At 39.3% G+C, this 13,041-nt stretch overlaps 1 protein-coding gene across 1 annotated transcript in view; it reads right to left on the reverse strand.

Moving 5' to 3' along the window:
• KANK4 (KN motif and ankyrin repeat domains 4) overlaps nucleotides 1-12,673 on the reverse strand; it is a 37,613-nt gene extending 24,940 nt beyond the window's left edge. The window contains exons 1-4 of the mRNA XM_089515303.1: nucleotides 11,770-12,673; nucleotides 11,186-11,270; nucleotides 5,305-7,266; nucleotides 881-992 (exon numbers count right to left, since the gene is read on the reverse strand). Of these exons, the coding sequence (XP_089371429.1) occupies nucleotides 881-992; nucleotides 5,305-7,266; nucleotides 11,186-11,201 (2,090 nt within the window). The 5' untranslated portion in view covers nucleotides 11,202-11,270; nucleotides 11,770-12,673. The remainder of the gene's footprint in view (nucleotides 1-880; nucleotides 993-5,304; nucleotides 7,267-11,185; nucleotides 11,271-11,769) is intronic.
• Nucleotides 12,674-13,041: the final 368 nt, after the last annotated feature.

Raw genomic sequence — 13,041 nt, forward strand, 5'->3', positions numbered from 1 at the left:
CTTTCAGCTGGACAAAGGATGAATAGGAAAGGGGAGCTTAGCAGGCAGAAAAAAACTTTGCAAAAAGGAGCTTCTTTATCAGAGGCTTTGTTAATCAAGGTATGCCTGTACAAACATTCCCTTCATAGTAAAACCAGCCATGACAGTTGTTGTTTAATGCTGTTTGCTGCACAAATTTTCACAGAAAATTACGGTAAAGAGTTCATGGGAAGATTGGACTATGACTCTGGATATCAGGATTTAATTCCCAGCTCAGCCATGAAACCCACTGGGTGACCTTGGGCAAGTCACACTCTCTCAGCTTCAGGGGAAGGCAATGGCAAACCTCCTCTGAACAAATCTTGCCAAGAAAACCCCATGATAGGGTCGCCTTAGGGTTGTCATAAGTCAGAAATTACTGGAAGGCATAAAACACAAACACAAGTAAAGGATTTAGGAACCAATGTCTTTGTAAAAGAAAATAAAAAAAATCAACCTTCTAAATATTTGGCTCCCTTTGTAGAAATACATAGAAAGAAAATGTCAAATTGCAGATCAGATACAATGACTGCATGGTGTGTGTGTAGCTGCCCATGCCTGTTCCAGAAACTATTATTCATCCAATGGAAGGATGACTAGGTTCCTTTGTGAAGTTTGTATGGAGACTAAGCATTCAAGTCCATTGATAATTGTCTAGGGACTGTATTCTTCAATATTTCTATTAATTACTTGTACTCTATTGCTCCCTAACATGCTATTATAGCAGTTTCACCAATATTAGAATGTCAGAGGAATAAATGAGGCTATGTGTAACATGACAGTGTTTTCTTATCCTTTTGACTTCAATATAATGGTAGCTTTATAAATGAAAAGCAGTTTTGTCTCTTTAATTGATGCTTACCCACCATTTACCCCAACAAACTGGAGGTTCTTTTTGGTGCCGTTACCTCCCGCATGGTAACCAGTGTCTTTCTTTTTCATAATAGATTTAAGACTTGTGCTTGGGGAGATTTCTGATAGAAATATTAGAAACAAAGAATCAGCAAGAATGTTACCATAGTTGTCCTACTGCAATGTTATCATATACTCTTTAAAAGCTGCAAATCATTAACACTTTAAAGTGTAATTGCAATTCACTGGGGGCTTTTCCCATACTTGAAAAATTATCATGCAAAAATGGTGATAGAGCTTGAGCGTCCCTTATCTGGAATTTCAAAATCCATAATACTCACAAAACCAAAACTTTTTTCATGGGTGGCTGAGATAGTAACACCTTTGCTTCTTGATGGTTCAGTGTACAGAAATTTTGTTTCATGCACAAAATTATTTAAAATATTGTCTAAAATTGCCTTCATGCTAGTGTATAAGACATATATGAAATATAAACGAATTTAGTATTTAGACTTGGGTCGCATGTTATTATGTACATATATGCAAGTACAGGCATTCCAAAATATATATAAAAAAATCTGAAATACAGAAAACCTCTGTTCCCAGGCATTACAGATAAGGATACTCAGCCTATACAGCTTTGTCATGCTGACCCATATAATGAGATTCATGCAATCTCTAGGGCAGGTACGTTTTGCTCTTGACATATTTAATAATTTTTTTCTTCAGCAATTATACTGTTGTAATAGGTTAGGAACAGAACCAAATATCTCTAGGATGACAAATGTTGGAAGGGTTGTAGGAGTTTTTCCTTGACCATTCCTATCCTCCTGAAATAACAATAGCAATGTTTCCAGGTCTGGGTTATCATCGCGCTCTCTTTCATACTGCACAGTTATAGCACTAAGATTCCACTTTAACTGCTATGGTTACATCCTACAGTATCCTGGGATTTGTAGTTTGCTGAAGCAGGATAGCTCTCTGGCTGAGAATTCCGGATGCCGCTTCCTCAACTGCAAATCCCAGAATTTCATATAGGATGTTGTCATGGAAGACAAAAGAGAATACAGTGGGCACTTGGTATCAGCTGGGTTTTGGCTCCAAGACCCACCCGTGTATACCAAAATCTGTGGATACTCAAGTCCCAGTAAATACAACGGCATAGTGAAATTGTGTCCCTAATATAAAATAGCAAAATCAAGGTTTGCTTCTGGAATTTATATATATATTTTATTATTATTTTCAGGCCATGGACGATTGGATCCATGGATATAGAGGCTGACTGTATGGTACTATGATTGTGTAGTATGGACAGGTCCATAAATACCTTTTCCCAGAAAACTGAGAAAGTCCCCAAGTGAGTAAGCAGGGCAAAAGACAGCTAGCCGAAGCCGTAAACTCCAGTTAGCACCTGCATTCTCATATGACATACTCTGGAAATACCATTGCACTGCAGAATTTCTTGGAGGTAACAAGGAGCAGGCACTGAGCAGAGTAGTGAGTAGACAGCTGTAAGGACAGGTGTGGTGAAAGATGTAGACCTTCAGTCAATGTTGAAGAAAGACTGTACTGCCAGTTTGATCAGATCTGTATGTGGAATGGAGGGAAATGCCAGCTTTCTTTCAACATTAGTGGCATAATTTCTTAGGCTAGCCCTGGTTCAGCAGGAGAATAAACTAGTGTGAAATCTAACTCAAACCATGGCAAAGTCCACCACAGCTCATGTCTACTAGCAAGATGCAAGTCATTTGCTACAATACTCATGTGCCAGGAAGATCTCTTATTTGACTTTGACTGTGATTACACTATTTTTTCCTATTGATCCTTAAACAAATATAATTAGTGAAAGCATATACAAACACTGAGCAAACTCACCTAAATATTTATCATCATAATTTCTTTACTGTATTCTCAGTTCTTGGTCTTGTTGGCCAAAGAGTACTGAATCTGATTTTAAAACGATTAACAACAACAAAAAATCCTGTCTTGGGATCTGCCACTCAAATTTGAAATTTGATTCTAATTCAAAATTATAAATCTGATGTTTGTGAACCATTTTGTTTTAGTATTAGAAATCTAACATTATTATAGCCCAGTGGTCCCCAAACAGTGCTCTTTAAGGGATTTTGAACTTCAGCTCCCAGACTCCCAGACTATTGGCCAACATGGCTGAGGATTCTGGGAGCTGAAATCCCTTAAAGAGCACAGTTTGGGGACCAGTTATAGCCTTTCACTGCCTCTTACAATCATCATGACTCCATTGTACAGTTGCAAATTGCAAAATCCAGCTGCAAGAAGAAGTAGACCAAGTCTACAAAAGCTTATGCTACAACTTTTTTCATGCAGTCTCAAAGATGCTACAAGAGCCCATTTATCAGTACTGTTCAACTCAGGAGGATATGTATACCTCAATATGAACTATTACAGAGTGTTGGGAAATCTTCAAAAGCAGAGAAAAACATAGAACTTTATCACACAGGGGGCTTACCGTGAATAAATTGCCATACAAACATCATAAAGCGTTTAAAAAGTACAATCAGGGTTCACATGCCCAGATGCTTCTCCTGTCAGTGAATCATCATGGACATGTCCCCACTCGCTTCTTCCATGACCAAAGCATCATGGAGCACTTAATGGAAGATACCGTTATTACCAAAGGGCAGCTCCAAGGACGCTTCGCTCATGGAAGAAGCGAGCAGGAACACATCTGTGATGTTTCACTGACGGGAGTTGCGCACAGGCATGTGAACCCTGATTGCGCTTTTTAAATAATTCATGACATTTCCATGGTGATTTATTCGCCGTAATCCCCCTGTGTGATAAAGTCCATAGAAAGGGGGAAATAAATGATCAATTTAGACCCAGGTAGTGTCAGAAACCTTGACTATAGGATATTTCTCAGTCTAAAGAAGAGGGAAACAGACACTACCTATTCTGTTATCTCAACAATGTGGAGGCTAAAAATGGTCATATTCAGTCCCATGCCCTAAATATAGGTGTTGCAGTGCAGAAAAATATTAACTGACCCTAACATACACAAGATGTGGTATCATGTCATTATTTGTCTTAGTCAGGTACTTTTCCCCCTATCTTTTTTGGAGTGGCAGCACTAAGACACTACAATGTCAGATAGCTTATCATAACTAACCAGTACCTGTTTTGGTCAGAGCTTGTCAGGGGAGGAATTATTACAACTTCCAGATTAAGGGTTTTTGGTCGATGTAGTCCAAAAATTAACTTTTTCAAGCACTTATTTTGTGCAATATGGAGTGTATGTTCCTGATGTTAGAAGCCTGAGGGAAAAGAACATCTGAGTGGCATAATACCTAAATTCACAACTGAAACACAGTCTTAGATGTTTATCACACTATACTCTTAAAGTACTACTATTCCACTTTGACTGCTCTAGCTGCCTCCTGTTGCATTCTGGGATTTGCAGTTTTAAGGAGGGGTATTTAGAATTCTCAGGCAGAGTTTGAACTTGAGCCCTTTTGCTGGTACTGAACTCGCAACCATATGGTTTTGAGTGAGTGGCTGCAGTACAGGCATTTAACCACTGCGCCACCAGGGCTCCTAGACAATTACATCACTATGATTCCACTTTAAATGCTGTGGCTTGATCCTATGGTATCTTGGTAGGGTACTAGAACTCTTTGGCTGAGAATTCTAAATTCTTCTCCATAAACTACAAATTCCAGGATTCCACAGAATGTTGCAACGGCAGTTATACTGGAATGTATCACTATAAATGTGAAAGAGACCTAGCTTAGGGGGGCACAAGGTAGGCAAAATGGCACAGTTAGCGCTGTCCTCCAAGAGAGGGGGCTTAGGAGAAACAATTGATGTCATTAATATCAGCCAACTGAGACAGAATGACATACATTTCAATTTTTATTCCATTGTTGCCATAGAGCAAAGTGAATGGAATAATACAGTGAGCTTTTGGTATCCACTCGGATTTAATTCCAATATACTCCGTGGATACCAAAATCTGTGGATGCTCAAGTTCTATCATATGCAATGGCATAATGAAATGGTATTCCTTATACAAATAGCAAAATTAAGTTTTCCTTTTTGGAATTTATATGTTTTTTGAATATTTTCAAGCCACGAATAGTTGAATCTGTGGATAAAGAATCCGTGGACATGGAGAGCTGATTGTATTAATACCATCTCAGACATTTAAGTGTTATTTGATGCAGAGTCATTATGTGACATAACACAGCATTTCACTCTGCAAATGTTTGTGTTTACTGACATATTAGACTTGGTATCACTTTTTCAATAACATGGAAATGTCACAAGAATATTTGTTTCCCTTTAAAATAACATTTTTATTTTGAAGCAGCAAACATGATTACTTCATTCTGGTGTTACTCCAGAACAACATCAGAGTGTAAGGGAAAGGAAGCTGGCTTTGCCAATACTATTTACCCAACTGTTGATACTGTGTGTTGGAATTCTCCTTGTCTCTTGGCGTTGGTGTTGAGTAGGCCGAAAGCAGTAAATTCAAAGAATTCACAAGTTGATTCTGGATGGAGCTGAGCTTTGAGGCAGGGTGTTTAATTGCACTGGCTAGTTCTGGATACCCATTTTCTAGACACATCCACTGCTCTTGTAAAAGGTCCTGGATTTTTTTTACATACTGGCCCACAGAGGGGTCTGCAGGTGAATCCTTTGGTTCTTGGTGGCTTTCCTCTTGCTTAAAATCTTGAAAAATACATTGATTTCTTTCTGCCTTTGAGTTAGTGGTCCCAACACTTGAGGAATTTTCTTGACTACTGGCATCAATGTATGTTTCTTTCTGACTGTTATAATTATCAGCGTGTTCATCAATTTTCAGCTCCCTGTAGCTTAGTTCAAGAGTGGAATAATCATTACCCTGTTCTGTTTCTATCTGTTTCTGAAAAGATGGACTGTCTTTCTCCTGAACACAGACAGGAATGCTTGACATCTTATGGGATACATGGAACAGGTTTCTATCTATTTCCTTGACTTGCGAATTCTTATTGTCAACCTCACAGACATCACACCCTACAGATTCCATAGGCACAGTGATGCTCACATTGATCCCTTTGTCATAGGCCTCCTTAGCTAGCTTTTCCTGTACAAGCTCAGTATTAACAGCAGCATCGTGGTATTGAAGGACATCTTTGGCCTGGGTAGATGATTGTATTTCTTTGGTACTCTCCCCACAGAGCTTCTCTTCCAACTCTGCTTTGGAGCTTGCCAACATTTCAATGCTCTTCTCTTTTGCTTTGATCTCTTTATCTTGCTGCTTCAAAACTACTCGGATCTGCTCAAGTTCTTCAGTTTTGTTATTCAGCTGTTCCTCCAAAATGGCAATATGCTGCCTTAAGGCTATTATCTTGCTAGGTTCTTCAGAAGGTAAAGGCTCAAGATTTAAATTTTCTTCAATTTGTCTCGTGTCAGCATGGGTAACTTCATCCTCCTCTAATATTTCTGGAACAGTTTCACATATGCTGAGTTCTATTTCTTCATGGATCTGGTTTTCAAGGCTGTACTCTAAGGCCATGGAAGAGACTGATCCACTCTGGACTGGTGGCAGACAGGTATTCATCTCTGCTGCATCACATTCCTCTTCTCCACTTTCAGTAACCACAAGTAATTCCTGAGATACAAATAGCTGGCCTTCCCATGAAGCACTAGGGTGCATTCTTGCCTTTGCTGCTTGTTTCTGATCTAGCATAAGCTGAGCTTTCTCTCTTTCATTATCCAGGACCATCTTACTAATTTTCTGTTTCACAGTCCATGGTCCTTCAGAAGCTGTTAATGAAGTTTCTTTGAAGCTCTCAAATTCCAATGATTCCTTTGCAGGACTAATATTGATTTCTGAGCTTTTTGCATCAGAAGATGGAAGAAATGTTAACAGGGTTTCTTCTTCTGAATTTTGGCTGGGTGGAAGTGTGGCAGGCATACTGGATGCCCTCAAAAGCTGAGGCCGCCCTCTACAGTTGCCAGTCTCCTCTTCAAGCTTCACAGGGTCTTGTCTGATAGTCTCTATTAAGAGTGCTTTTCTTCTGTAGCTTGGCTCATTTGGGATGCCTGAATAAGGCGATGAGTCAGTAGGTGTAACTGGGAAGGTGCTTTCACCTGCACCCAAAGAAGCCTTTCTCTGTTTGAGGAAGCTCTTATTTTGGGATGATGAGTAGGCCCTGGATCCATTTTCAGGAAGGCTGAAGTTCCGAGGCAGTGTGCTGAATTTGGGGTACTTTGTCTTCCTGTGAATTGGAATCCTTTTGATGGTATGTCCTTTTTCAATGTCATCTACATATTTGAGAAAGTCAAGATCTAAATGGAAGCCATAAGGTGTTTCAACAGAGTAAGGGCTAGGGGGTGGATCTTTATCCTCCGTCTTTGATGTACAATCATCTCCTGAAAGGAAAAAAAATGGGGGAAGGGGATAAATAGACAGAATTACAATCTACAATTTTAAAAAATTCTTAAGAAATCCTCTGTCATCCATGTCTAGACTTCTCAGGTGTCCCCAAGAGCAATCTTTGGCCACTAGATTTTTATGTAGAAAAACGCAATATGCATGCAACTGTTCAGGCCCAAGATAAAATTTATAGATCCAATTCTTCATTTAAAAAATATTCAATAAGTGAAGTGCTTAGGGAAATATACATTCCTGGCATATGACAACTATTGGAAGTGGATTAACAGTCTCAATAAAACCCTCCTTCTTTCTTCTTCCATTTGTGGCTGGCCTTCTGTAAGGACTGGCACAGGGTAATCCCAAGACATTTTGTTTCCAAATTCCATATACCAAAGCTGACCAGATTTTTGCTTAAATACTGGCAATAGGGCAGTATCCCCTACTACGTCTAAGGGGAGTAGGCCATTTGGCACACATAGCTCTGTCTCCCACAGAGGAGAATGACCAGGAAACTCAGAAAGACCAGTCAACCTATCCATATTGTTGCCCTCCAACATTTTCCACCCGAGGTGATTGCTTTCATTCTGCCTAGTGGTCCAGCTTTGTGCTGACCATTACCCAGCCTGAATCAAAGGCCAGTACCTTCCATATGTATGTTCACCCATCACTCTCCTTCTTGGAGCTCCAATGGTCAAGTTACTTGAGTAGCCCCAACTCTTTAGTTTATGCATGTTCCCATAAGGACATACTAAGGACAGGCTGGGAAGAGAGGAACAGAGTGTTTTCATAGCCATTTGCATATTTCTTGATGCCCGCTTCTCTCTGGGAATTGACTATGCATAGGATAATTAGAATAATAGAATCATAGTTTTGTTTTGGCCCAGCTTTCTAATCTATTAAGGTAATTTTGAATTTTGATCCTGTCCTCTAGAGTACAGTCAGCCCTTCTTATACACGGATTTTTTTATACACGGCTTCAAGCATACACGGTTTGAAAATGTTCAAAAAAAGTATAAATTTCAAATATCAAATCTTGATTTTCCATTTTTTTTATAAGGGACACCATTTTGCTATGTCATTATATTTAATGGGACTTGAGGATACATGGAATTTGTTATACACGGGATCTTGGAACCAAACCCCAGTATATAACAAGGGTCCACTGTATTAGCTATTCCTCCTAATTTGGTGTCATCAGCAAATTTGATGAGCATGCCCCCTATTATTTCATCCAAGTGATTGCTAAAGATGTTGAATAGCACTGGGCCCAGGGCAGAACCCTGTGGCACCTCACTGGTCACTTCTCTCCAGGATGAAGAGGAGCCATTGCTGAGCACCCTTTGGGTTCAGCTAGTCAACCAATTATAAATCCATTTCACAGTTGCATTGTCTAATCCACATTTTGCTATCTTGTTTGCAAGAATGTCATGGGGGGGGGTCTTGTCGAAGGCCTTACTAAAATCAAGATATGCAGTTTCCACAGCGTTCCTTTCATCTACCTAGCGTTCTTTTCATCTACTCAAAGATTATTGCCAATGGCTCTGAGATGACATTTGCCAGTTCTTTTAATACCCTTGGATGTAATTCATCTGGTCCCAAAGAATTACATTCATTTAGATTAACCAGGTATTCCTGTACTACCTCTTTACCTATTCTGTGCCGCATTTCCCCTATTGTGTCCTCTGCTCCATTTTCCTCATGTTGAGCACCCTTCTCTTTTTGTGAGAAGATTGAGGCAAAGAAAGTGTATGTTGTCACATCAAGATGTCATTTTGTAACTCTTCACTCCTCAGTGGAAAGGGATAATATAAAAGAAATAACTAGGAGGGCTGAATACACTGCACTGAGGTGTTGCTACCGGCTTGTCCTACCTGCCCACCCAAAGCTATAATAGCAGAGAGCTACTGCTGAAAAATTAGCCTACTTCTGTGTGCATAATTTTTTACTGAAATGCTGGCTGCAGCTCCAGGTACATCTGCAAGGCAGTTTCACTAAATCACTGTTCAGTTAACCTCCATGCGCAAAGCAGAAAGAAGGGGGGGGTGAGCATGGTTGGGAATTTGTCACTCTGTAGAGTCAGCTTGTAGAAAATTAGTCCCGAAGAGGCATATGAAAATGTATAATCTTGTTTTCTGGGACTGAATCCTATCATTGTACCACTGTGAGTTGTGAAATATTTGCTCTATCATCATTCTAATTGATAATTATGTAAATAACAGGGTTTTTTTTTTTCTGGAAGGCTGCATCAGAATTTGGCTTTAAAAGGTGTAAGATTTGCATACATACTAAATTTTTATAATGATGCTCAGGGTTCCTAATATATTCTTCAGCATTGGCTTTCTAGCATACAGAAAAATCCATGCAGCAAAAAAGGTTCAACAAAGTGCTTTCATTGGATCTCTCTCTCTCTCTCTCTCTCTCTCTCACACACACACACAGAGAGAGAGAGAGAGAGAGGCTTGTTCTTTTTAAAAATTAAATACAATAAAAGCACTAGTGGACAAATGAGATGGGGCATTCCTGTTAGGTTTTGTACAAAAGCACTAAACTACAAGTCAAGGAGGATTATCAGGACAATATGGATGCCTGGTGGAAAAAAGAAGAAAGCAGCTGTACTGACCATTAAACAAAATCAAAAGTCAACATATTAATTGGTGATCTCTTTATTAGGCCCACCAAAAAGTGGAAAAAAACATTACAGACCCTAATGTTCCATTCTTGGTAAACAGATGCATCATTTAGGGTGCATCTACATGGTCCACTTTATTTTTTTGGATTTGAATATATGCATCCAAGCTGTAAGCTTAAAAAGTAAAAAAAAAAAAAAAGGATTCCAAATATATAAAGCAACCATCTATTATTATATCAAGGGAGAGCCAGCATGATTTGAGTGTTGAACTTCAACTCTGGAGATCAGGTTTTGGTTTCTGGCTTGGCTACGAAATCCACTGGGTGACCTTGGGCAAGTCATATGCTCTCAGCCTCAGGGGAAGGTATTGGCAAGTCTCCTCTGAACAAATCTTGCCAAGAAAACACCACGATAGCATTGCTTTAGGATTGCAGGAAGTCAGAAGCAACTTGAAGGCACAAAACAACAACAAACTATATCAAGACCAAACTAGATGTAACGGCATTCAAGACATTTGACCTTAAGTGGTTGCTTTTAAACAAAAACAATTAACCAGTGTGAGGAAGGGGCATGAATGAGGTCAGGACCATGGTAATGGTGAGGGGACTTTGACCCTTTGTCCCTACCATTCCACAAACAGAAACACCCTTTCTTGCAACTAAACATAATGGGAGAAAAGTTCTCTTGGGTATTCAACATTGTGGGTGTCATCATTTCTAGTTCAGAATTGGCACTACAAATCCATAGCACTGAGTTCTGCCTACTCTGTCTGGCATCTGCTCTCTTCAGCAGAGAGATTTCCCAGCCCTGTTATCTGCACTCTTCTTAGAGAGAAATGCCTGCCAAGCATATATTCCATCACTGAAATATGTCTGGTCTCCCAGGACCAGTGGTAAAGTAGGAATACTGCTAACGGTTCTCCCCTAAGCCACAAATTAACTGCACTTGTTAAAGTTGTGTTTAAAGGAAATTATCTACATTATTATTCCAACCCCTACCCACCCATTTAGGGTGCATCTACACTGTAGAAATAATATAGTTTGATACCATTTTAACTGCCCGTTAAAATGGTGTTAAGCTGCATTATTTCAAAATCATTGTAGTCTCAACATCCACAACAAAAATGAAGTGGTAAGACAAGGCATAGCATGAGCCACTACTTGAACCATGCAATAGTCCTTCTCCACCATTTAGTGAGGACATCCCATCTAAGTAGAAATGTAACTTAAATGTAAATACTACAAAAGAAATTTTGGTTAACAGTGAAAAATGTCTCTAGATCATACCATCTGTAGTTTCCATCCTATAGAATTGTTTCCAGTCCAGATATCAAGCCATCAATGAAACATCACCTGCAGAAACGTAGTTCACCTTTAAAAAAATAAGCAAAATAAAAGTTAAACAGTACAAAATTGGGACTATTTCAAGATCCTAGGCTAATGCTTCTCTATTTTGTCTTTTCTGTACAAGTTACATACTTCACCAGAAATATCTGCTTTTTAACACCACGGCTATTAGACAATTTCTCTCTGCATGGAATTAAATTATTCTTCTTCAAACCCTTAGCCAGTAAGCACTTCTTGGCAAGTTTTAAATCAATGTTTTCTCTTCTAACTGTAACAGCTCCTGCTCTGAGGATATATATCTCTGTGAGATCATTTTTCATGGCTAAGGAAAAATGTACAGTATTGCAAGAAATTCATGCCACAACCCTTTTGCTAACTTATGCCAGCATAAATATGAGTTATACAAGACTAATTAATTCTTGCTGCTGTTATTGTGCAATGAGATATCCAGTATCTCCTTTGGAAAACTTTTTTCCCAAATGTACAGTCGCAACCATAGAGTGCTTGAGCACCAGACCCAATACCTTCAAGGCAAGCAGCTGCTGGTTGGCTGGGGTCTGAGTGCCTTCAGGCTGCTGTGCCATCAGAGGAAGGGGAGCAACTTTCACCCTCCCAGATTTGTAGTGGGGACATGATGGTAGAGCTTTATGCTCAACCTGTGTCCAACAGGATCTTGGCCTCAGAATAAAATGTCATATAGAGCAAAGGAAGGAAGGAAGGAAGGAAGGAAGGAAGGAAGGAAGGAATACTCATGAGATCAGTGTTGAACGGGATCACAAGCACTGTCTCTGAAATTCTCTGTGACTTGCATTCTGTACCTATAGGAGGAATTTTGGACAAAATAACTTATTACGATCCTTCTGATAACAATAACGTTTTAGACCCATGCTCATTCCTGAGCTGTTGGTTGCTGGACCCTGGTGAGATTCCATGAAGAAAAGAAACAACAGTAGCCAATGGGCACAAATGTGATATTTGTTCCTGGCATGTTTTTTTTTGGGGGGGTGGGGGCGGATAATTGCTGGTTTCCTGCAGGTGGCTTGAGAAGACCTGTTTCAAACAACAGATTCAAAACAAAAAGTAATTAATTACAGTTATTGTTCTGGGACATTGCACCCCTGCAAATTGAGATGCCATTATACACTCACTTTTATAAGAAATAACTCGTTGCCTTTCCATTCCTCCAAAGGAACTAGAGCAGTTACTTTCCAGCAATTTAAAAACTTCAAACACACCTGAATACTATAAACTGCTGGTGTGTGGCTTAAAATGCACTCTCTTCCCACCCATTTTGCTGTCACCTAAATAGAATGGAGAAGAAAACATAGCACAAACCAGCACTTGAACTACAGTATTAAATATGCTTCCTCCACTATTAGTGTAGATACTCCTGCCACCATAACTATGAAAGTAGTGTAGGGTACCATTACATTGCTAAACTGTTTGAAGTTATCCTTTGCAAAGTTACAGTTGTTGCAAGACAGTATAATGTCCAGCAAATGTGCAACAACAAGAAGATTTCTTAAAACGAACCGAAGCATGAAATGTTTAGCAATAGATATCAGCTTTAGTCACAAGTGGAATGAATCATCAAGTTTAAAACAGGACCCATCTTAAACAGTATGCCGGTGTTTAGAAGATTGCAGATATTGAAAATATTGGTCACGATTAAAGGCTTGCTTGTTAGTAAGACAATTAATCTGTTCCATGGTTTAATCTGAACTTTACAAGAATTAAGCAAGGTGCTGGACCTATTTTGGGAATGGGTTTCAGCACCTTGGACATCTCCTTTCAAG

This window comes from Sceloporus occidentalis, unplaced genomic scaffold (genome assembly GCF_023333645.1).
Source record: "Sceloporus occidentalis isolate IW3139 unplaced genomic scaffold, rSceOcc1.0.p SCAF_3, whole genome shotgun sequence".
In the NCBI taxonomy this organism is placed as follows: domain Eukaryota; kingdom Metazoa; phylum Chordata; class Lepidosauria; order Squamata; family Phrynosomatidae; genus Sceloporus; species Sceloporus occidentalis.